At 45.3% G+C, this 20,956-nt stretch overlaps 2 protein-coding genes across 7 annotated transcripts; both read left to right on the top strand.

Annotated features, from left to right (window-relative positions):
- Positions 1 to 505: 505 nt before the first annotated feature.
- LOC133150312 (probable ribonuclease ZC3H12C) lies at positions 506 to 16,022 on the top strand. Of its 6 annotated transcripts, none has more exons than XM_061272766.1 (11): positions 506 to 815; positions 889 to 961; positions 4,475 to 4,567; positions 5,971 to 6,755; positions 6,840 to 6,979; positions 7,049 to 7,283; positions 7,943 to 8,049; positions 8,113 to 10,880; positions 10,952 to 11,270; positions 11,459 to 11,542; positions 15,609 to 16,022. In XM_061272766.1, the coding sequence occupies exons 4-8, from the start codon at positions 6,031 to 6,033 to the stop codon at positions 9,495 to 9,497; spliced, it is 2,592 nt and encodes an 863-aa protein (XP_061128750.1). In that variant the 5' UTR covers positions 506 to 815; positions 889 to 961; positions 4,475 to 4,567; positions 5,971 to 6,030; the 3' UTR covers positions 9,498 to 10,880; positions 10,952 to 11,270; positions 11,459 to 11,542; positions 15,609 to 16,022. The 6 variants fall into 6 exon arrangements, with proteins under 6 accessions (XP_061128750.1, XP_061128751.1, XP_061128753.1 ...); XM_061272767.1 differs by having other exon boundaries at positions 15,549 to 16,022; XM_061272769.1 differs by having other exon boundaries at positions 15,531 to 16,022.
- On the top strand, positions 11,129 to 20,416 carry LOC133150315 (NXPE family member 3-like). The gene is made up of 5 exons (XM_061272772.1): positions 11,129 to 11,270; positions 17,903 to 18,687; positions 19,225 to 19,295; positions 19,370 to 19,561; positions 19,642 to 20,416. The coding sequence occupies exons 1-5, from the start codon at positions 11,184 to 11,186 to the stop codon at positions 20,202 to 20,204; spliced, it is 1,698 nt and encodes a 565-aa protein (XP_061128756.1). The 5' UTR covers positions 11,129 to 11,183; the 3' UTR covers positions 20,205 to 20,416.
- Positions 20,417 to 20,956: the final 540 nt, after the last annotated feature.

Raw genomic sequence — 20,956 nt, 5'->3', positions numbered from 1 at the left:
ATCGGCCTGACTACGTCACGGAAGTAAGCGATCATAATTTACCTATTGGAGGATTCGGGCTTTAATTTCAGACCGATCACTTTAAGTCAGAATTATGCAAATAAAATAGGATTCTGAGTTCAAAATGAAAATTCTGAAATTTAACAAATCCGAATTTTGAGATAAAAGTAACAATCTTGCCAAGCTTTTCTTCTTCTTCTTCACTAGCCCTAAACCTCTTCTTCCATACATACGCCTCCTGTCGATGCAAAAGACCAATCGGGCTTCAAAGCTCACGCTTCATGAATGCGTCGTTTCCGGTTTGGGACAAATAAAAGCATACAATTTTGTTAACGTTTACAAAAGGATACCGCTCTCTAATATTACGTACATAATAAGAGCACTACAAGACTCGGTAGATATTTGTTGAGCATTAACGGTAAGAATCCCTCTTAAAAAAAAGCAATCAGTCATATGCTTTATTTTGAAATACACCTTGAATTCTAGTTACTGCTGTCAACTTGAATCACTTAGGCTGGGTCACGTTCCGAAGCAAGCTGGTCTGGGTCCTGGTCTGTGCGTCGCCACAATGTGACAATAACGTCTGTTGATTTGATATGGAGGGAGGCGCTTGACGACAAAACCAAACCCATGACTGCTGAGCACTGAGCGAGGCAAGTTGGAGCCTTAGCATAGCATAGCATGCTAAGCAGTGTCGTGTGGGGAAACCTTACCTGCAAGGAGGTCGTGACGGACGCTTTGCTTTGCAGTGAGCGTGCACGCAAACAATCAGCACCTTTTGCTCGTTTTTCCAAAGCATTTGAAATGTGTTGCAGGTCAGTTTGTGTGTTTTGCACCACCTTTTATTTGTTGTTTTGGATAATTGTGTGCTGTTTTAATGCTTTGCAGCATCTCAGTGCCTACCGGTGTCCTGGCGGATGTGATCAATTTGGGAGTTGCAGCTGGCTCGCCAACCCCCGTGGTGAGTATTTCATACTTGTCATTAAATAATTGAAATTGAACTATGCACTGGGATGTGTGGACAGCTCAAGTAGCTGTCAATAAGTTTGCTTCTTTGTGGTCCGTATTTTTTTTCATTTGCACAAATACCACCATCCCATTCGATGAAGCATTTTCCATATTCTGAATTTGGCTGAGATAATAAAGAAGGAATTACAGGAATTATCGGCAGTTCTGGCTGTGGACGAATTAAACGAATGGCAGTGTATTCACATGGGAATATATTATCCAACATTTCAATATACGAAGCAGGTCCCGGAACGGATTAAATTTGTATGTTGAAGTTTGACTGTACACTCAATTTTAATTTATAATACTCTGGTTGAAATATTTCCGAGTCTGTTGTGTCTCATGCGAATGCAGAGCACAGCTTCCGTTACCATGACGTCTGGGACATGCAGCAAAACTATGGTTGTTGCTATATTTAGTCAACTTAACAGCAGACCCCTTAATTGAAAGCACTAGTCAACCCCCCCCAAAAAATTCTTTATAATAATATGTTGTTGTATGTGCCCCCACTAGTCTTAACACTTGTCTTTTTTTTTGGCAATGGCGGATTTTGACGCCATTGTTCTATAAATTTGTGGTTGGGGTGTCAGAATTCAGCCAAATTCTGAACAACCTATCAAAAGACATATTTCAAAGATGCTAAAATAAACTACCGTAAATTCCGGACTATAAGCCGCACCGGACTATAAACCGCACCAGCTAAAATTGGGGGATATTTTAGTTTTTTTTCTTATATAAGCCGCACCGGACTATAAGCCGCACGTGCACACGCGTTTTTTTTACAAAGAAAGACCGTTCACAGAAAGCCTTTTTAAAGTTTTTATAACATACTTTAACATGTCTTTCTCAACATTGCCTGTGATGAAGGGTTTAGAGCCCTTTGACGCAGGTCACCTAGCGTGCATTCTTACTAAAGCTCATAATAGTCACAAGCAACACAGCCAGAATAAGCAGCAGCCATAGTAGTGTTTCAAAATAGTATTTTTGTTGTTGTTTTTTTTCTTCAAGATACCGCAGTGTATAAAAGTGATCAAGTCATCACAAAAATCACGAAAAAAATCCCCATATAAGCCGCACCTGACTATAAGCCGCAGGGTTCAAAATTTTGGAAGAAAGTCGCGGCTTATAGTCCGGAATTTACGGTATTTACTTGTTAAGTTCCCATTTGATGATTGGTAAGGCATTCTACAGATCCAACCATTGCTATACAAGCAGTTAAAAAGTCATTTCGTCATGAGATGTCCCCTTCAAATCCTGTTAATCACCAAACAAAAACAAGATGTCTCCCTCCGAGTCATCTGAAGTGTGCCACCGCAATAAGATTTAGTGATATCCGTAGACCCTCCCCCCTCCACGCACACCCGCCTTTCCGCCACACTCCTCTTCTTTAAGGTCTCCTCTGTTTCTGCTTGACCCCGAAGCCACCCCCACCCTGGTTGCGGGCCGAAACAAAGAGGAGAGAGAGACAGGTGTTCACCATTGCCGCCCTGAGCCGTAATGGCACCATCCCTCACCCTCCAGCTGCCCTCGCCGGCCTCCCATTGTGTGCTCCTATTGTGCAACCACACAGGGGACACTCATTCAGCTGTTTGTGTGTGCGCGCGCACGCTTTGACTACGCGTGCCTTGGGGAAACGGGTCGTCACAAGCGTCCGACTCCTCCCGCCGTTGTCTCGGCGCCTCCCTGCGATTGGTGGAAACGCAGCCGCTCACGGTTAGCATTGTTCCTCCATCTGTTCTGCTTCTCACTGTCCAACGTGCTTCTGGAGGGGAACACGGATCTATCTGCAAGTTCTTCTTTACTTTCACCTGCAGGCTTCTGTTTAACATGTGGAAACTGGGTGGGTGGGTGTTTTTTTTCTTCTCATCACTGTTGGCTGAGTCACTGGTGATTCTGTGAGTATGTGCTAGTAATGAGATGATCAAGGTGATTTGCAAATGTGAGGCTTCATGATTGACAGAGTGCTAGTGGACTTGATGTGAGGTGTGAAGTCATACAGCATGAATTGAACAAAGACACAAAGCTGGATTTACACTGCAGGTCAATTTCAATTTAATACCTACCGTAATTTTCGGACTATAAGTCGCGGGTTTTTTTTTCATAGTTTGGGTGGGGGGGGCGACTTATACTCAGGAGCGACTGATATACACAACCGTTCAAAAGTTTTTGGTCACAAAATTGTTTGGATGACCCCAAACTTTTGAACGGTAGTGTATATATTTATTTAGATAATTATTTATAGATTATATATATATAATCTTCTGTGTAAAAAATCTTATAATATATATGTATACTTATATTCATAGATTATATATAATTTTATACAAATATAAGATATAATTTATAATATTTAATTCATAATATTTTATGATAATAATATTTACACTACCGTTCAAAAGTTTGGGGTCACCCAAACAACTTTGTGACCCCAAACTTTTGAACGGTAGTGTACATATATATGTTTTTTTTCCCACTTTTTTGGGCATTTTATGGCTGGTGCGACTTATAACTCCGGTGCGACTTATAGTCCGAAAATGACGGTACGTCAGATTTGATTTGATTTTTTTTTTCCATGTACATTTGAAGTGATTCATTATACAGTGACTGGCTTTAGATTCATGGAAAGCAAGAAACAAATGAATTGTGCAGAAATAACACAAATGCATCGTAGTGTTTAGTTGGCTTCACCGACTTAAATGCGGGTAACTATAGTGGACACCTCCTCACACCTTATTTAAATGATGGACACATCTCCAATGCTTAAGCTAGTAAATACAAATATTTGCTTTGTCTTATTTCGGCAGATGCAGACATTTACATACTTCGCTAATCTTTACACTCCAATCACGTCAAGCTAGCATGGTTGAGGTAGTCCAGATCTGTCCGTTGCGGATATCCAATACGAGTCCGACTTTTCTCCACATTTGGAAGAGGCCTGCTACAATCGTTTTCTTTTTTCTCCACGTTGCCATGACACATCATCAAATTGAGGAAAAAAATATGAATTGGTGTAAATACAGCCTGTGTGACAAGTTAATATCTTGCAGCAATGCATTTGCCCAAACTGTGCGTCTCTTGGAAGGTTGTGCGTGTGTGTGTGTGTGTGTGTATGTGTGTGTGTGTGTGTGTGCGCTCATCCAATTGGCTGTGGAGAATAAGTGACAGTTGGGAATTTCCAGCGTCCTCTCTCCCCCGGCCGAGCGGGATGTTCCATGCTGTATTATTTGCGCCATATGGGAGGGGGCCCGCTCAAGTTTGAAAGCTGCAAGCACATTGGTAGTCAGTGTTGTTCTGTTGAGACAACTTAATTCTTGGAGTAGAATTTTCGACTGCTGATACAGCAGGATTCATTTACTCAGGTCTTCCAATTTTACTTACGTGAAATGTAAATGAAGAGAAAACTGAGGCCATTTATTGCAATCATCGGTCGATGAATTTGTCTTTCTCTGGTCCCTCCCTCACCTAGGACCTGTTTGCCATGGGTGTCCCCGCCAGGGGCATAAAGCTCCAGACAACTTAGCCGCTCGGGTCATCGGGACTCGCAAACCCCTCTGCCACGGTAAGTTTCAAAAACCTACACTACCGTTCAAACGTTTGGGGTCACAAAATTGTTTGGGTGAACCCAAACGGTAGTGTAAATATTATCATAAAATATTATGAATTAAATATTATAAATTATATCTTATATTTGTATAAGCTTATATATAATCTATGAATATAAGTATACATATATATTATAAGATTTTTTACACAGAAGATTATATATATATAATCTATAAATAATTATCTAAATAAATATATACACTACCGTTCAAAAGTTTGGGGTCACCCAAACAATTTTGTGACCCCAAACTTTTGAACGGTACTGTAAATAAATGAAATGTACTCAAGAGTACTTTTGCACGTCCTTCCCAAATCCATCCACAATAATATTGTTGACCTCATTGAAAAGTCAGCATTGCTCTTTTAATTTTTGCTCCCATCAATTTGTGCTGGTGTAAGAAATGAATTGTTACTGTCTGGCGTTTTGAGAGATCACCCCCCCCCCCTCCCTTCACCCCCACGCACTGTCTGAACAAACGGCCCTGTCTGAGTGGTTTGGCTTTGTGTGGTACTTTGCGTGGGGGGGGGGGGGGGGGGGGGAGTTCAACTGCTCCAGCTTAGCAACAGTGGCTTAGTCATGTAACTCCCTTTTTTATTAAATGCTTTATGGTACTTCCTCTGATTCCCTCCCAGTTTGTCCTTCTGTTTTATCTACATGACTTCTTCAGAGGTATGCTTTCTCTTTTTTGTTTTTTTTCTCTTTTGCCTATCGTGTGCGTGAATGTCGGCATCTTTTTTTTTCTCTCCATCCTTACCATGTCTTTTGCGTCCTTCACCTTACGATGTGTTTTGTTTCGGGAGCGTTCAAAATACACTACCGTTCAAAAGTTTGGGGTCACAAAATTGTTTGGGTGACCCCAAACTTCTGAACGGTAATGTATATATTTATTTAGATAATTATTTATAGATTATATATATAATCTTCTGTGTAAAAAATCTTATGATATATATGTATACTTATATTCATAGATTATATATAATCTTATACAAATATAAGATATAATTTATATTTCATTCATAATATTTTATTATAATAATATTTACACTACCGTTCAGAAGTTTGGGGTCACCCAAAGAATTTTGTGACCCCAAACTTTTGAACGGTAGTGTATATATTTAAAGCAACAGACTCATTTCATTTCCTTTCATTCTATTCGGCATGGCGTATGCTGATTACGAGTGCAAATATCAATGGCGTTCGGTTTATGTCTTTTTTTTTTAAGAAGGAAAATGGAAAAAAAAGTGATCCTTTTCTATTTTATCCCTTCATTTCGAGAAATAATCGAATAACCAATGCCTTCAGAAAGACCCAGTCCAGCTGTTATTTGACTTCTTTGCGTTCTTCTCCTTCTCCTTCAGGCATTGATGACTCCCGGATTGTGAGGTGGCTGCAATCGACCGGATGTCAGAGAGGGCTCCATGGGACAGAAGACTCATGCGGAGCCAGGAGCTGGCCGCATCCTCGACCTGGAACTTGAGTATCTCCACGTAGCGGGGGCCGACCGGCAGGCTGGCGTCGCCGACGAGCCTTTTGCCATGGACGAGCAGAGGGAGAGTGACACGGGCGCTACCGACACCCCTCTTGTTGCCGTGGCAGAGGAAGGCGCCAAAGAAGTCGAGCCGCCGGCATCTCCCACTGCCGCCCTTCCCGCTGACCTCAACCCAAACGGAGGACGGAGCGGCTCGACTCCCAGCAAGAGCGGCCACCAGCCGCTCTGTCGAACCCAGTGCGTGGACTTGGGGACAGAAGGACCGCCCGAGTCGCCAGTCCAACCTTCATCAGAGTGCCGACCCGCGTCTCAGGAAAACCCTGAGCCGGCGCCCGTCGACGAGCAATATCGGGCCAAACTGGGTTTTGCGCTCAAACTGGGCTATTCTGAGGAGACGGTGCGGCTGGTCCTCTCCAAGTTGGGACCGGGCACCTTGATCAACGACATATTGGGAGAGTTGGTCAAACGGGGCTGTTCAGATGGCGAGCAACCGGTCGCAGCGTCCGCCTCCACGTCATCGTCCTCTTGCTCCTCTTACGGTTCCTCCGATTCGCCGGCAGCTTCAGGAATGGACCCACCGTGCCCGTCAGACCAGACGTGCGACCAGGGAAACCTGCGCCCTGTCGTAGTGGACGGCAGTAATGTAGCCATGAGGTGAGCAGGCTTTGTGGATCTTGTAAATATGTCCTTAGCATTTTTTTTAAGGGGAAACCGCTTGTATTCTTTGGACGCCTGTAGCCACGGCAACAAGGAGGTGTTCTCCTGCCAGGGCATCCAGCTGGCCGTCGAGTGGTTCTTAGAACGCGGCCACCAGGATGTGACCGTTTTCGTTCCTGCGTGGAGGAAGGAGCAGTCTCGGCCCGACGCCCCGATAACAGGTCAGCTCGAAAGTCCAGACAGGAGACGAAATGGCGCTGGCTGTATCTCGCCATTGTCCTCCTGCGCAGACCAAGAAATCCTGCGGCGTCTGGAGAAGGAGAAGATCCTCGTGTTCACGCCCTCGCGCCGCGTGCAAGGTCGCCGCGTGGTCTGTTACGACGACCGCTTCATCGTCAAGCTCGCTTACGAGTCGGACGGCGTCATCGTGTCGAACGACAACTACCGAGACCTCGCCAATGAGAAACCCGAGTGGAAGAAGTTCATCGACGAGCGACTCCTCATGTACTCCTTTGTCAATGACAAGTAGGTCTTAGCGCTCCGAGCATTTTAAGATTGGGAGACGAGGGATATTCCAAACAACTTGATGTACCGTAAATTCCGGACTATAAGCCGTGACTTTTTTCCAAAATTTTGAAACCTGCGGCTTATAGTCAGGTGCGGCTTATATAAGGATTTTTTCTGTGATTTTTGTGATCACTTTTATACACTGCAGTATCTTAAAGAAAAAAAAAAAAAAAATACTATTTTGAAACGCTACTATGGCTGCTGCTTATTCTGGCTGTTTTGCTTGTGACTATTCTGAGCTTTAGTAGGAATGCACGCTAGGTGACCTGCGTCAAAGGGCTCTAAACCCTTCGTCACAGGCAATGTTGAGAAAGACATATTAAAGTATGTTATAAAAACTATAAAAAGGCTTTCTGTGAACGGTCTTTCTTTGTAAAAAAACGCGTGTGCACGTGCGGCTTGTATAAGAAAAAAACTAAAATATCCCCCAATTTTAGCTGGTGCGGCTTATAGTCCGGTGCGCCTTATAGTCCAGAATTTACGGTACTTTTGTGTTTAACACTTTGTCGTATGGCCACCATTTTGGATCTTAGTCAATCAGACACTTTGTTCTCATGGCGTCCCATAATCAACTCCGAAATATTGTTTCCGCTAATCTTCCCTCCCCGTCTTGTCAGATTCATGCCACCAGACGACCCGCTCGGCCGACACGGTCCCAGCTTAGACAACTTCTTAAGGAAAAGACCTATGATGCCTGAGCAGAAAAAACAGCCTTGTCCTTACGGTGAGAACCGAGTCGGGCCATGTCATCATCATCATCATTCATTTGTTGACTCTCCATATTCAGGAAAGAAGTGCACTTACGGCCACAAATGTAAGTACTACCACCCAGAGCGAGGCGCTCAGCCGCAACGCGCTGTGGCCGACGAGCTGCGGGCCAGTGCCAAGACCTGCGCGACCACCAAGAACCAGGGCGACCTGGTGAAGAGCCACAGCGTGCCGAGCGGAAGGATGGAGGCAAAGAAAGGTGTGGCAAAACGCCAGTCCGACCCGGGCGTTCGAGCTCTTTCGTACGGCGACGCCGAGGAGAAACTGGCGGCAAAAGAGAGGACGGAAAGCCAGAGGGCCGCCGATTGCAGCGGGACCGCAGCGGCTCCAGGAGGCCACGGCCAGCTGACCCCCCAGGGTGTCCCTCCGGCCCCCTGCCATGACCGCTACCCACACTGCGAGTCCCCAGACTACTACCCAGTGCCGCACGCCTACAGCGCCCTGCGCATCTCCTCCAGGCAGAGCCCGGACAGTCGCTTCCCGCACGACGCCGACCTCAGGCTGGGCTCCACCGGATCGGCCGGCTCCGAATGCGGCAGCGAAAGCAGCGCCGACTCGTACGGCGATCGCCCCTGTCACGCTTGCCAGGACGCTTCGGTGGACGACGCCGGCCAATACGGCAACCCGCACGGTCGCCCGCAGTTCCGCCAAGCGGCAGGAAGCCACGAGCGCTGCGGCTTTCACGATTACGCCGGTAAAATGACCAACCCGGAAGCGCACGGCTACGACACGTGCGCAGGACCGGGCCAAACCTGGGATCACAGTCAGGCTGCCAACACGGGCCCAAAGCCGCTTCTCTACCCGTTCCCCTTTCATTTCCAGCACCAACCGCTCGCAACCCGTTCGAGCTGCCCGGCCGACTACCACGCGGCGAATACTTCTCCGACCGGCCGGCGCCTAGCTCCGAGCAGAACCGAGAGCGCATCCGAATGTCATCTTTACGAGCATCAGTGCCTATCCCAACATCATCACCACCGCATGAAAGCTTTGCCCCCCTGGGATAGTGGCCACTACAGGGAGCCGCCAGCTCTTCCTCTGTACGGGCCCGGTGGTGCCTACCAGAGTCCGGCATCGTGGCACTCGCCTCAGTGGGCACAAGATGGCTACGCGCCACGCCACTTGCCTCATCCCGCTCTCCGCCCGGCTCCGTCGCACTATTTAAGTCACCCGCTGCCCCAATCGCCTCACCCACCTCACCTGGGCCCTTCCTCGCACATGTCGCCGTTCCCCGGGTCTCCTGAACACGGCCGCTTTGGGGACGCCAGGGAGAAAGCGTATAGCAACCTGTGCAACATTTTCCCCCCTGAGCTGGTGAGTCGGGTGATGGCCAGGAGCCCCCATGTTACGGACCCCCAGCAACTGGCAGCTGCCATCTTGGTGGAGAAAGCTCAGATGGGCTACTGAAGCATTGGCCATCAATCGGCGCCTCTACCATCAAAATTAATCTGTGTGTGTGTGTCGACGGGCCCTTTTTGCGTGCTGATGACAGCTCGTCATCTTGTTAGCGGTGTGGAGTGATCCTGTGGCGTGTACCTTAGTTTTAGTAAGGGAACTCTCTCACTCATACATCTCGTACACGGACCGCACAAACATTTCTCTCGATCTGTGCGGCCCTTTTTCTTGGCTCGGCTGGAATCGGCTACAGACAAAATAGTGAGTGTGTAAATATATTTAAGGAGTCATCTGTAGCAGATTTCCAGCGTAATCCCCAATGAGCCGTGTTTGATACAAATTGTATCAGGTCGCCCATGTGATGCAGTATGATCACTTGTCACACCCTTGATGTATGTACCGTAATTTTCGGACTATAAGTCGCACCGGAGTATAAGTCGCACCAGCCATAAAATGCCCAAAAAAGATATATATATATATATATACACTACCGTTCAAAGGTTTGGGGTCACAGAATTGTTTGGGTGACCCCAAACTTTTGAACGGTCGTGTATATATTTATTTAGATAATTATTTATAGATTATATATATAATCTTCTGTCTTAAAAAATCTTAGAATATATATGTATACTTATATTCATAGATTATATATAATCGTATACAAATATAAGATATCATTTATAATATTTAATTCATAATATTTTATTATAATAATATTTACACTACCGTTCAAAAGTTTGGGGTTACCCAAACAATTTTGTGACCCCAAACTTTTGAACGGTAGTGTATGTATATATCGCTCCTGAGTATAATTCCCCCCCCCCCCCCAAACTATGAAAAAAAACCGCGACTTATAGTCCGAAAATTACGGTAGTAAATATGTTCCAGCTACTATTGTGGAAAAATCCTGTGGCAGTTTGGGAGCTGCTTTGGGGAGGTTTGGTTCAGGACTGCTTTTTTTTTTTTTTTTTTTTGCAGCATCGCTGTGTCAAAATGAAATGAGGAAATCCAGCTTTGCCGAGTGAGCACGGTCTTTCTCGACCGATGTGGAGGGTTGAGAATTTTGCAGCTGGTTGACCTGACCCGGGATGCTGTTGAATAGAAGCAAATCCAAAAATGTGTGTAACAATGAAGCGCCTTCACTCGGGCCTGCTGGCACCGTGTGTCAGTGTGGCACCCGAGGGTGGGCCCAAAGTAATGCCTCTTGGCGGCATGGTGCTTACGACACATCCGATACTCTGAACTATGTTCAGCTAACTGTTGTTGTTTTTCCCCGCGCCTTCCATGTGTTTTTGCGCCGACTCGATTCAGCAACATCCAGTTACTCCAACGACCCTGTAAGGATTTTACGATTGTAACTGTAGCTGGGATTGATCGCCACCATTGAATAAAATGGTCAGTATTCTGAGTATGTAGCAATTTATTTATTTAGAAATACTTTCAGATTAAAATCTTTTCTTTTTCAGTTTCACATCTTATTTTTGTGGTTTTCACCCGGGGCGGAGAAAGTCGTTTCTGGGAACGTATGGGAACTTAAACGACACATATTTAGAATATTTGTAGCTCTAGAATAGATGGCCGTGACAAGGTTGCATTGAAAACTTCCTGGGCGGGGCCAGTGAGCGATTGAAATAAAGACGGCGTGATGATCTACGGCAGTGGCAGGTTTACTAAACCTGTCATCAACTCCGAGTTAACATGTCCCTAAAGGACTGCAAGTGGATGCTCATTGTTCTAACCCTGTTTGGACTCATTGTTCTGCTGCGCAACATCATCACTGAGGAGGTGAGAGAAGTTTTGTTCTTTTTTTTTTTAATGATCAGGTTCTCTGCCGGACGCCCTCTTCCTTCTCAGCCAGACTCCCAATACTTTTCAGGCTTGGACGATTTTGTTTTCTCCAGCGTGGAACTCATCTCCCTGACTCTAAAGTAAGTTTGAATCTTTTATTACACTGTCGATCTTTTTTTTCACAGTTGGAGTGCCTGGGAGAGCGGAGGCTTCGTGGCCGTTTGTCTGCCGTCGATCATCGGACACAAAGTATGGCTGCGGATCGAGAGGTTTGTGTGGCTTCGTGCACCAACTGCACCCTTCTCTTAGAGAGGTTGTCCCTGCTAGAGGGACGTGTCCGCCAGTTAGAGCAGAATTGCGCGATAACTGTAGATGTGGCGGATACAGACGCGGGCTGTAGTCAGCCTGCTAGCCCAGTTAGCATTAGCCCCAAGCGGCTTGCTAATCGCGATGAGCCAGGTAAGACGCATAGCCGTCCAAAGTCATCTCGGTCTACTGGCCCTCGCACTTTGGTCATAGGTGACTCCATTACCCGAAATATTACGCTTACAAATCCAGCCACGGTAATGTGTATTCCTGGGGGCAGAGCACCCGACATAGAAGCTAATCTTAGGGAGCTGACTCGCAATAGGTCTAGTCAACAGCGTAGTTCCATCAACACTAGCTACTCGGACATAGTGATACACGTCGGCTCCAATGATGTTAGGATGAGGCAGTCGGAGATCACAAAGAGAAACATAGCGAGGACTTGTGATCTCGCTAGAAAGATGAGTCGGCATCGAGTATTTGTCTCTGGCCCCCTGCCTGGGAGAGGCACTGATGAGAGGCTTAGTAGATTAGTCTCCCTTAATCGATGGATGGCTGGGTTCTGTAAGAAGCAGGGACTGTATTTCATAGATAACTGGCCTTCCTTCTGGGGCCGCCCCGACCTGCTGAGGAAGGACGGCCTTCACCCTAACCGTGAAGGCGCCTTCACTCTTTCTAGGAATATAGATTACTGTTTGAGCCACACATGACAGGTCACTTTAGAGCAGGCCGGGTCACAGGTGATTAGACCACCTGTCAGGATGGGTTTGGAGTCTGTTAAGATAAAGTTAACTAGCGCTAGGCTAGACTCCCAGCATGCACATAGCTCCTTGTGTAGACTAGAGCGTGATAGTTTGAATAGTGCGACAGTACACATAAACGCACTTTCTACTGGGGTAGTAGACAAATCCAATCATTCCACCCCGACCGGTTTTGCTGAGGAAACGGTGCCGGTTTCAGATAATTCTACACGTGTAACAAATATTTACTATCAGATTCCCACGGTCGTATCAGCCCACCGCGCTAACAAACATTTGAGAGGTGATGTCAGGCTTAGAGAACACAATCTTACTCGCATTTCGTATAAATATCCTTCGATAAATACGCACCCGGATCGACCAATTACACTTAAACTTGGTTTTATGAATATTAGATCGCTTCATACGAAAGCCATTCTCGTTAATGATCTCATCACAGAACATAATCTAAACGCTTTTGGTCTCTGCGAGACCTGGTTAAAACCTAATGAACTGATGCCGCTTAATGAGGCCTCGCCTCCAAATTTTGTGAGCTCGCATGTGGCGCGTCCTCGAAAAAAGGGTGGGGGTGTCGCCCTCATCTCGAATTCCGAGCTTAGTTTTAGGCCTCGTTCGATCAACGTATTTAAAACATTTGAGGTTCTCATTGTCCGATCCACCGCTTTACCGTCATTTTATCTTGTTGTTATTTACCGTCCACCCGGGGCTTACTCTGGCTTCCTGGATGAATTTTCAGAATTTGTGGCTGATCTCGTAACCAATGCGGATAATATAATTATCATGGGCGATTTCAACATCCACATGAATTTACCGTCAGAGCCACTTACTTCGGCGTTTCAGACTTTAACTGATACCTTTGGTTTTACGCAAGCTGTACAGGCAGCAACGCATAAGAATGGAAATACCATAGATCTGGTATTATCCCGAGGACTTGCAACCTCAAATATAGCAGTACTGCCATACACTACTGTTTTGTCTGATCATTACTTAATAAAGTTTGAAATTATAGTTCCTTGTCAAAGACAAGAGAGCAATCAGCATTATAGGAGCCGTCATTTCAACTCTATGACTGCAACTGCGCTATCTGAAATACTGTCGCCGGCAACCACTAATTTTCTCACATACGCCGACTCTATTGATAATCTTACGAATGAATTCAATGCGACATTGTTAAATGCCATTGACTCTGTGGCGCCGTTACGTCTGAAAACTCGCCGTAGAGTGCCTACTCCATGGTTCACAGATGAAACGCGTACGCTTAAGCAATTATGTAGAAAGCATGAGCGCAGATGGCGTCTAACCAAACTTGAGGTTTTCCATCAGGCATGGCAGGATAGCCTCCTGAAATATAAAGATGCGCTTATCTTAGCAAAAACTCGATATTTTTCGCAAGTTATTAATCTCAATAAAAACAATCCGAAACACCTATTTGATACAGTGGCAAAGCTGACTCTGCGCCAGCCGACCTCCGATAGTTCCTTCCACTCAGCTGACGAGTTCATGAAATTTTTTGCTCAAAAGATTGAATCCATTAGGGATGAGATCAAGAATAGCATTCCAATCGCTCGGTCGAGCACGCCGTTTACCAACGCTGATGATCATGCAACAACCCTCTCAACTTTTAAAAGCGTGTCTCTTGAAAGGCTTACACAAATTGTTAGTGCGGCTAAACAAACAACATGTTTACTCGACCCTCTTCCAGCCAAACTACTTAAAGAATTATTTCAAATTTTAGGACCGTCCGTCTTAAATATAATCAATCTGTCTGTCTCCTCTGGGATAGTGCCAACAGCCTTTAAAACCGCTATCATTAAACCGTTACTTAAGCGACCAAATCTTGACCCGGACTGTCTCAGTAATTATAGGCCAGTTTCAAACCTCCCATTCATAGCAAAACTTCTTGAAAAAGTAGTAGCGCAGCAGCTTATTGATTACATGGTCGCCAATAATCGATACGACACTTTTCAGTCTGGTTTTAGAGCTAATCATTCCACTGAGACAGCACTTGCGAAAGTGACTAATGATCTCCTCGTAGCTATGGATTCAAACATTTCGTCTGTACTGTTACTACTCGATCTTAGTGCTGCCTTCGACACTGTAGACTTCGATATTTTATTAGGGCGTCTTAAAAGTTGTGTTGGTATTTCAGGGTCAGCACTAGGCTGGTTCCATTCCTATCTATCAAACAGGACGCACCGAGTGGTCCATGGCAATGCGTCCTCGGAGCTCTATAATGTTACATGTGGTGTCCCACAGGGATCGGTTCTCGGACCAATTCTTTTTAATATTTATATGATTCCGCTTGGGGACATAATACGTAAATATAATATTAGTTTTCAATGCTATGCGGATGACACCCAATTATATATGCCGTTATCGATGACAGATCCGCGGGATTGTTGTAATCTTGAGAAGTGCCTTGCGGAGATCAAGCAATGGATGTCTCTCAACTTCCTTCGTCTTAACCCAGATAAAACTGAGATGTTGATAATTGGTCCAGCTCGTTATCAACACTTATTCAAGGAAACCGCTATAACTATAGATAACCGTACTATCACTCAAAGCGATACTGTAACTAATCTCGGGGTAATATTTGACCAAACTCTCTCCTTTCAAAAGCACATTAAGAATATAACCAGAATTGCGTTTTTTCACCTTCGTAATATTGCAAAGATTCGTCCGATCCTTTCGACCGGTGATGCGGAAACTATTATACATGCGTTCGTCACGTCGCGCCTGGACTACTGTAATGTACTATTTTCGGGTCTTCCTAAGTCCCGCATCAAAAGTCTACAGTTAGTACAAAATGCCGCTGCAAGGCTGCTCTCTCGGACAAGAAAATTTGATCACATTACCCCAATACTAGCCAACTTACATTGGCTTCCGGTCCATTTAAGATGTGACTTCAAGGTTCTTCTATTAACCTATAAATCGCTGCATGGCTTAGCGCCTTCATATCTCGTCGACCTAGTTGTTCCTTATGTTCCGTCTCGTAACCTTCGTTCGCAAAACGCTACCCTTTTAGCGACACCGAGGGCTAAGAAAATGTCTGCAGGCTCTAGAGCATTTTCTATTCGGGCTCCAGAGCTTTGGAATGCCCTACCAATGGATATTAGGACTGCTACCTCAGTAGAAACATTTAAGACACGTTTAAAGACACATTTCTATGACATGGCCTTTAACTAACCTGTAGTGGCCGATTCGGCTGGAGTTTGTTTTCTCTCCCTCTCCACCCCCTCCCTCCCCCCTCCCCGGCCGGGGAGGTGGTTAGGTGGTACCCATGCTGACAGCGGCTATCTGGATTCTCGTGGCCAATTCAGGATAGGGGAACTGCAGCTCAACCTCCTCGAAGAGCACTGCCAGGACAATTGAGGGCTCCTTTCGGCAGCCCTCTGCTGTGACATGGACATCCACTTTTTATTTAATTGATTTTCATGTTGTATCATTTGTGCCCTCTCTGCATCCATTTCAACCTGGTGATCCTGAAAGGGGGATCCTTCCATCTGTGGTCCCTTCTCAAGGTTTCTCATTTTCCCCCTGCTAGGGGTTTTTAAGTTTTTCCTTGCCCTTTTGGGAGCTTAAGATCAGGGGATGCTTTGAGAATAATTGTCAATTTCTGTCTATGTGAAGCCCTTTGAGACTGCTTGTGATTTAGGGCTATACAAATAAACTTGACTTGACTTGACTTTCTCCTTTTTTTGTACATGTTGAACACCCTCGTGGGATTATCAAATCGTGAAGCTTTCTTTTATTGTGAAGTGTGCGTTTGTCGCAGGAAAAGTTATAAAAGGGAAGCAATTTTCACCAAGCATTTATGTTTACATATTTAATTTTGCCACTTGATGTATACAGAAGGCATAAGCACGCAACAAACGCTGCAACATTAGAGATTTGTTAAAATGTTGTATAGTGCAAGATTCATTTGATTATTTATTTGTTGTACGAAGTTCATCTTTTTTTTTCCTTTTAAAATCACTTCACCGGTTCTTTTATATCAAATTACTCTAGGTGCATTCCCTGACATGCGGAAGAACCCGCCGAAACATGTCAGGTAATGCACCTAAAATAATTAGTTTGATATTTCTTTATTTATTTTGATTTTACCTGGATTTTTTTTTCATCTTATGTGCATAAGAGGACAAAAGGCAAAATGGATGCTGAGTTTGGAAAAGCAATGATAAGTGTTCTTCAACTGTTGTGTGAGTGTGTGTTGGTTAAGCACCCCAGGCATCCAACCCAACTAGTTTCACAAAACTCGGAGGTTGCATTTCAAACTACATTTTTTTGCATTTTAGATTACCGTTTTTTCCCATGTATAATGCGCAAAATTTAACTAATTTATTGTCCTAAAATCTGGGGTGCGCATTATACATGGGTACAATTTTATTTATTTTTTTAATCCGTTTGCTGTCACAACGTAGCCTACACAAATCCGAAACATTTCTCCGCTATCGAGTTTTTATAGAACTTTATTTATCCCACCTAATAAAGTCAGAATTCTAAGAAAAAAAGTCGGAATCCTGTCACTTTTCGGTTTTTTTTCTTCACTGGCCCTAATCTTCTTCCTTAAATTCTGACTTATTTCTCAGAATTCTGATTTTAAAGTCTGAATTCTGACTTTAAAGTTGGAATTCTGACTTTATTCTCAGAATTCCGACTTTATTATTATATAGTCAGAAAGTGGAAATTCTCACTTTATTCTCAGAATTCTGACTTTATTATTATATAGTCAGAAGGTGGTAATTCTGACTTTATTCTCAGAATTCTGACTTTATTCTCAGAATTCTGACTTTATTCTCAGAATTCTGACTTTATTATTATATAGTCAGAAAGTGGAAATTCTGACTTTATTCTCAGAATTCTGACTTTATCATTATATAGTCAGAAAGTGGTAATGCTGACTTTATTCTCAGAATTCTGACTTTATTCTCAGAATTTTGACTTTAAAGTCGGAATTCTGACTTTATTCTCAGAATTCTGACTTTATTATTATATAGTCAGAAAGTGGAAATTCTCACTTTATTCTCAGAATTCTGAGAAAAAAAGTCAGAATCCTGTCACCCCTCGTTTTTTTTTTTTTTTCTTCACTGGCCCTAATCCTCTTCCGACAGAATCCTGTCACCCCTCGTTTTTTCTTTTCTTCACCGACCCTAATCCTCTTCCGTACAACCGCATGTTGCAGTGGAACAAGTCTGGCGGGCCAATGCGGGAAATGGAAGCGTATTCGAAGTGACTTCAAGAGCAGTGGACAAACTTGTGAGACTGGATGAGTCTAAAATAGATCATAGTGCTGTCTTGTCTTCTTTGTCTGTTATAAATGCTACTTAATTGCTAACTGACTTGTTCTTGTTGTTGTTGAGGAATGCTCTCCTCATTATTCGATCCATCGTTTTTGGATACTGTACTCATAAATGTACATGCGTACCATTCCTAAACGAAAACACAAATGTTCAGGCAAAAGACATTCTATTTTCAAAGAAATTAAAATGAAGCGTCTTTGTTCCGTACGATAAGCCATAGTTAAATGATGACCGCATACGTATGCATATTATGTCATCTCTTCAGAACTGGAAGTACTCCATGGTGTCGGCGCCATTGGACAAGGTCCAGTATGGGAACCGGTCATCAAATCTCACGAGAAGCCTCCCCGCCTTTTATCCCAATCACAGCTACTGTCCACATCAGGGTCTGCCAATGTCACTTGAGGAACAGCTGGAGGAACGTAACCTGTTGGACTCCATCATCTGGCCATATCCACCCTCTGGCTCTGAACTACTCAACCTGTCCCAGACCAGTGACCCAGCCCACAGCCTGTTCACGATCGTCCCTTCCCAAAAAGACCAGCAATGGCGCGTGGGCGACCAGCTGGAAGTGGAGGTCCACCTGCACGACTACGAGGGCCGACCCAAGCGTTACGGTGGCGATTTTCTCTTGGCTCGGTTGCAGTCCCCGCACTGCAGAGCGGGTGTGGTCGGCCAGGTGCTGGACCACAAGAACGGAGTTTATTCCGCTCGATTGCCACTGCTGTGGGAGGGCTCGACTCGAGTCGAGGTTATGCTGGTCCACTCGAGCGAGGCTATCGCCGTACTGTGGAGACTGAGGGAGAAACGGCCCGATCGGGTGTATTTCACCGGCGAATTTCGCCGAGGCCGTCTTTCCGAGACCACAGTTTGCAACATGTGCTTGCTGCAAGACAAGGGACCACGGTGCAACTTCACGGACCTTCGCACCGGCGAGCCGTGGTACTGCTACGCGCCCAAAAAGCTCAGCTGCGAAGATAGAATCAGCCATGCCAAGGGAGGCTACCTCAAAGGCATCATCACCAGCAAGGAAGCGTTGCTCTTTCAGAGGTTTGAACACTCAGTGATGAGTTGGGATGGATGGATGGATGGATGGATGGATGGATGGATGGATGGATGGATGGATGGATGGATGGATGGATGGATGGATGGATGGAAGTATAACTGGATGGATGGAAGGATAACTGGATGGGTGAATGGATGGATGGAAGGATAACTGGATGGGTGAATGGATGGATGGATGGATGGATGGATGGATGGATGGATGGATGGATGGATGGAAGGATAACTGGATGGATGGATGGAAGGATAACTGGATGGGTGAATGGATGGATGGATGGGTGGATGGGTGGATGGATGGATGGATGGATGGATGGATGGATGGATGGATGGATGGATGGATGGATGGATGGATGGATGGATGGATGGATGGATGGAATTCAAACTACTTTACTGTCTGTGTCACGTTTTAGATGTGGTGTCAGAAGAATGGCCGTTAGCTTTAAAGAATGTGTCTGATGTGGTTGGTTGGTCACCTACAAAATTGTCTGGGTTTGATCTGTGTACCAATCAAATTTTTGACCTCAGCGGTGTCAACGTCAAAGTTCGCATCAACCCATCCACAACCGACACCATCAACGTGCTGCCTTCCAGGACAAGTACTGCCGACTCAGTCTAATGATTGACTTTTTAAGCATTGCGATATATTCATGTCATTGCATCCGTCATTCAGGTGAAGAACGAAAAGAAGATCCCGTGACGTCTGGGTACTACTACCAAGATTCGTGGAGACCTTTTCGCGACCTCCCCATGCGCCCGTTCAATCAGGCTGCCATCACTCAGTGTTTGACCAACAAGCTGGTCTACTTGTACGGGGACTCCACCATGCGCCAGTGGTACGAGTACTTCATCTCTGTGCTTCCAGGTGATCCAGGTTTGATTTGAATGATGGATGGAAAGAAAGAGGTGCAAAAGTAATCACTTACCTTACCGCTTCCCTCGCAGAATTGAAAGAATTCGCCATGTACACACCAAAAAGCGTGGGGCCCTTAATGGCGGTGGACAGCACCCACAACATTCTGGTCCACTACCGCTGCCACGCCCCACCCATCCGCTTCGACACTCTCATGGCCAGCGAGTTGCGCTACATCGCCAACGAGCTGGACGGCCTGACCGGCGGTCCGGACACGGTGGTAGCCATCAGCATCTGGTCCCACTTCAGCACCTTTCCCGCGGAGGTTTACATGCGACGCCTGAGGCAAATCCGCAAGGCGGTGGTGCGACTCCTGAACCGGTCGCCGGCAACGGCGGTGATTGTCCGCACGGGCAACCCTCAGATTCAGAGAAATGATATCAGCCTGTACAACAGCGACTGGTTTTCCCTGCAGCTGAACACCGCGCTGCGCTCCATGTTCAAGGGTCTGGATGTTTTGCTGGTCGATGCCTGGCAGATGTGCGTGGCACACCACGAGCCTCACAACCTTCACCCTCCTCGGCCGATTATCAAGAACATGGTCGACCTGATGTTGTCCTACGTTTGTCGTAATGGGACCACAAACACTGCGTGATCTTTGTAGATCAAAACCAGGTTGAGAAAGTTGTCATTGAAGCATCAGGGTAAGCCAACACGTGGTCATACATGCGGGCGTGCGTGGGTCACGAGTTTTTATCAGATCACCAAATACACTAGTAAGGGGGAAAAGTGCGGAAAAACAAATTTCAGCTTGAAAATAATTTTGCTTCACTTTGGTCATTATTTCGAATAAACTATTTTCACTGACCAGAAGTCACCTTTTATAATAGTTCATGAGCAGTGTACCTAATAGAGTGTCCGAATGACATCACAGATCAAACAGCCAATCAGAAAGTGGGGGTGAGGGCGGGTGTGGCACTTTTCACTTTCATTTAAGCTGTGACCATGATTTTTCCCTAATGAAGTGGCCTGTTATTAGGTACACTTGAAAATGGCGGTGTACCTAATGGTGTGTCCAAATGACGTCACACATCAACCAGCCAATCAGAAAGTGGGGGTGAGGGCGGGTGTGGCACTTTTCACTTTCATTTAACCTTTGACCATGATTTTTCCCTAATGAAGTGGCCTGTTATTAGGTACACTTGAAAATGGCGGTGTACCTAATGGAGTGTCTAAATGACGTCACACATCAACCAGCCAATCAGAAAGTGGGGGTGAGGGCGGGTGTGGCACTTTTCACTTTCATTTAAGCTGTGACCATGATTTTTCCCTAATGAAGTGGCCTGTTATTAGGTACACTTGAAAATGGCGGTGTACCTAATGGAGTGTCCAGATGACGTCACACAT

Source organism: Syngnathus typhle, linkage group LG2, assembly GCF_033458585.1.
Source record: "Syngnathus typhle isolate RoL2023-S1 ecotype Sweden linkage group LG2, RoL_Styp_1.0, whole genome shotgun sequence".
NCBI classification, from domain to species: Eukaryota; Metazoa; Chordata; class Actinopteri; order Syngnathiformes; family Syngnathidae; genus Syngnathus; species Syngnathus typhle.
This window is presented reverse-complemented; position numbering and strand designations above follow the sequence as displayed.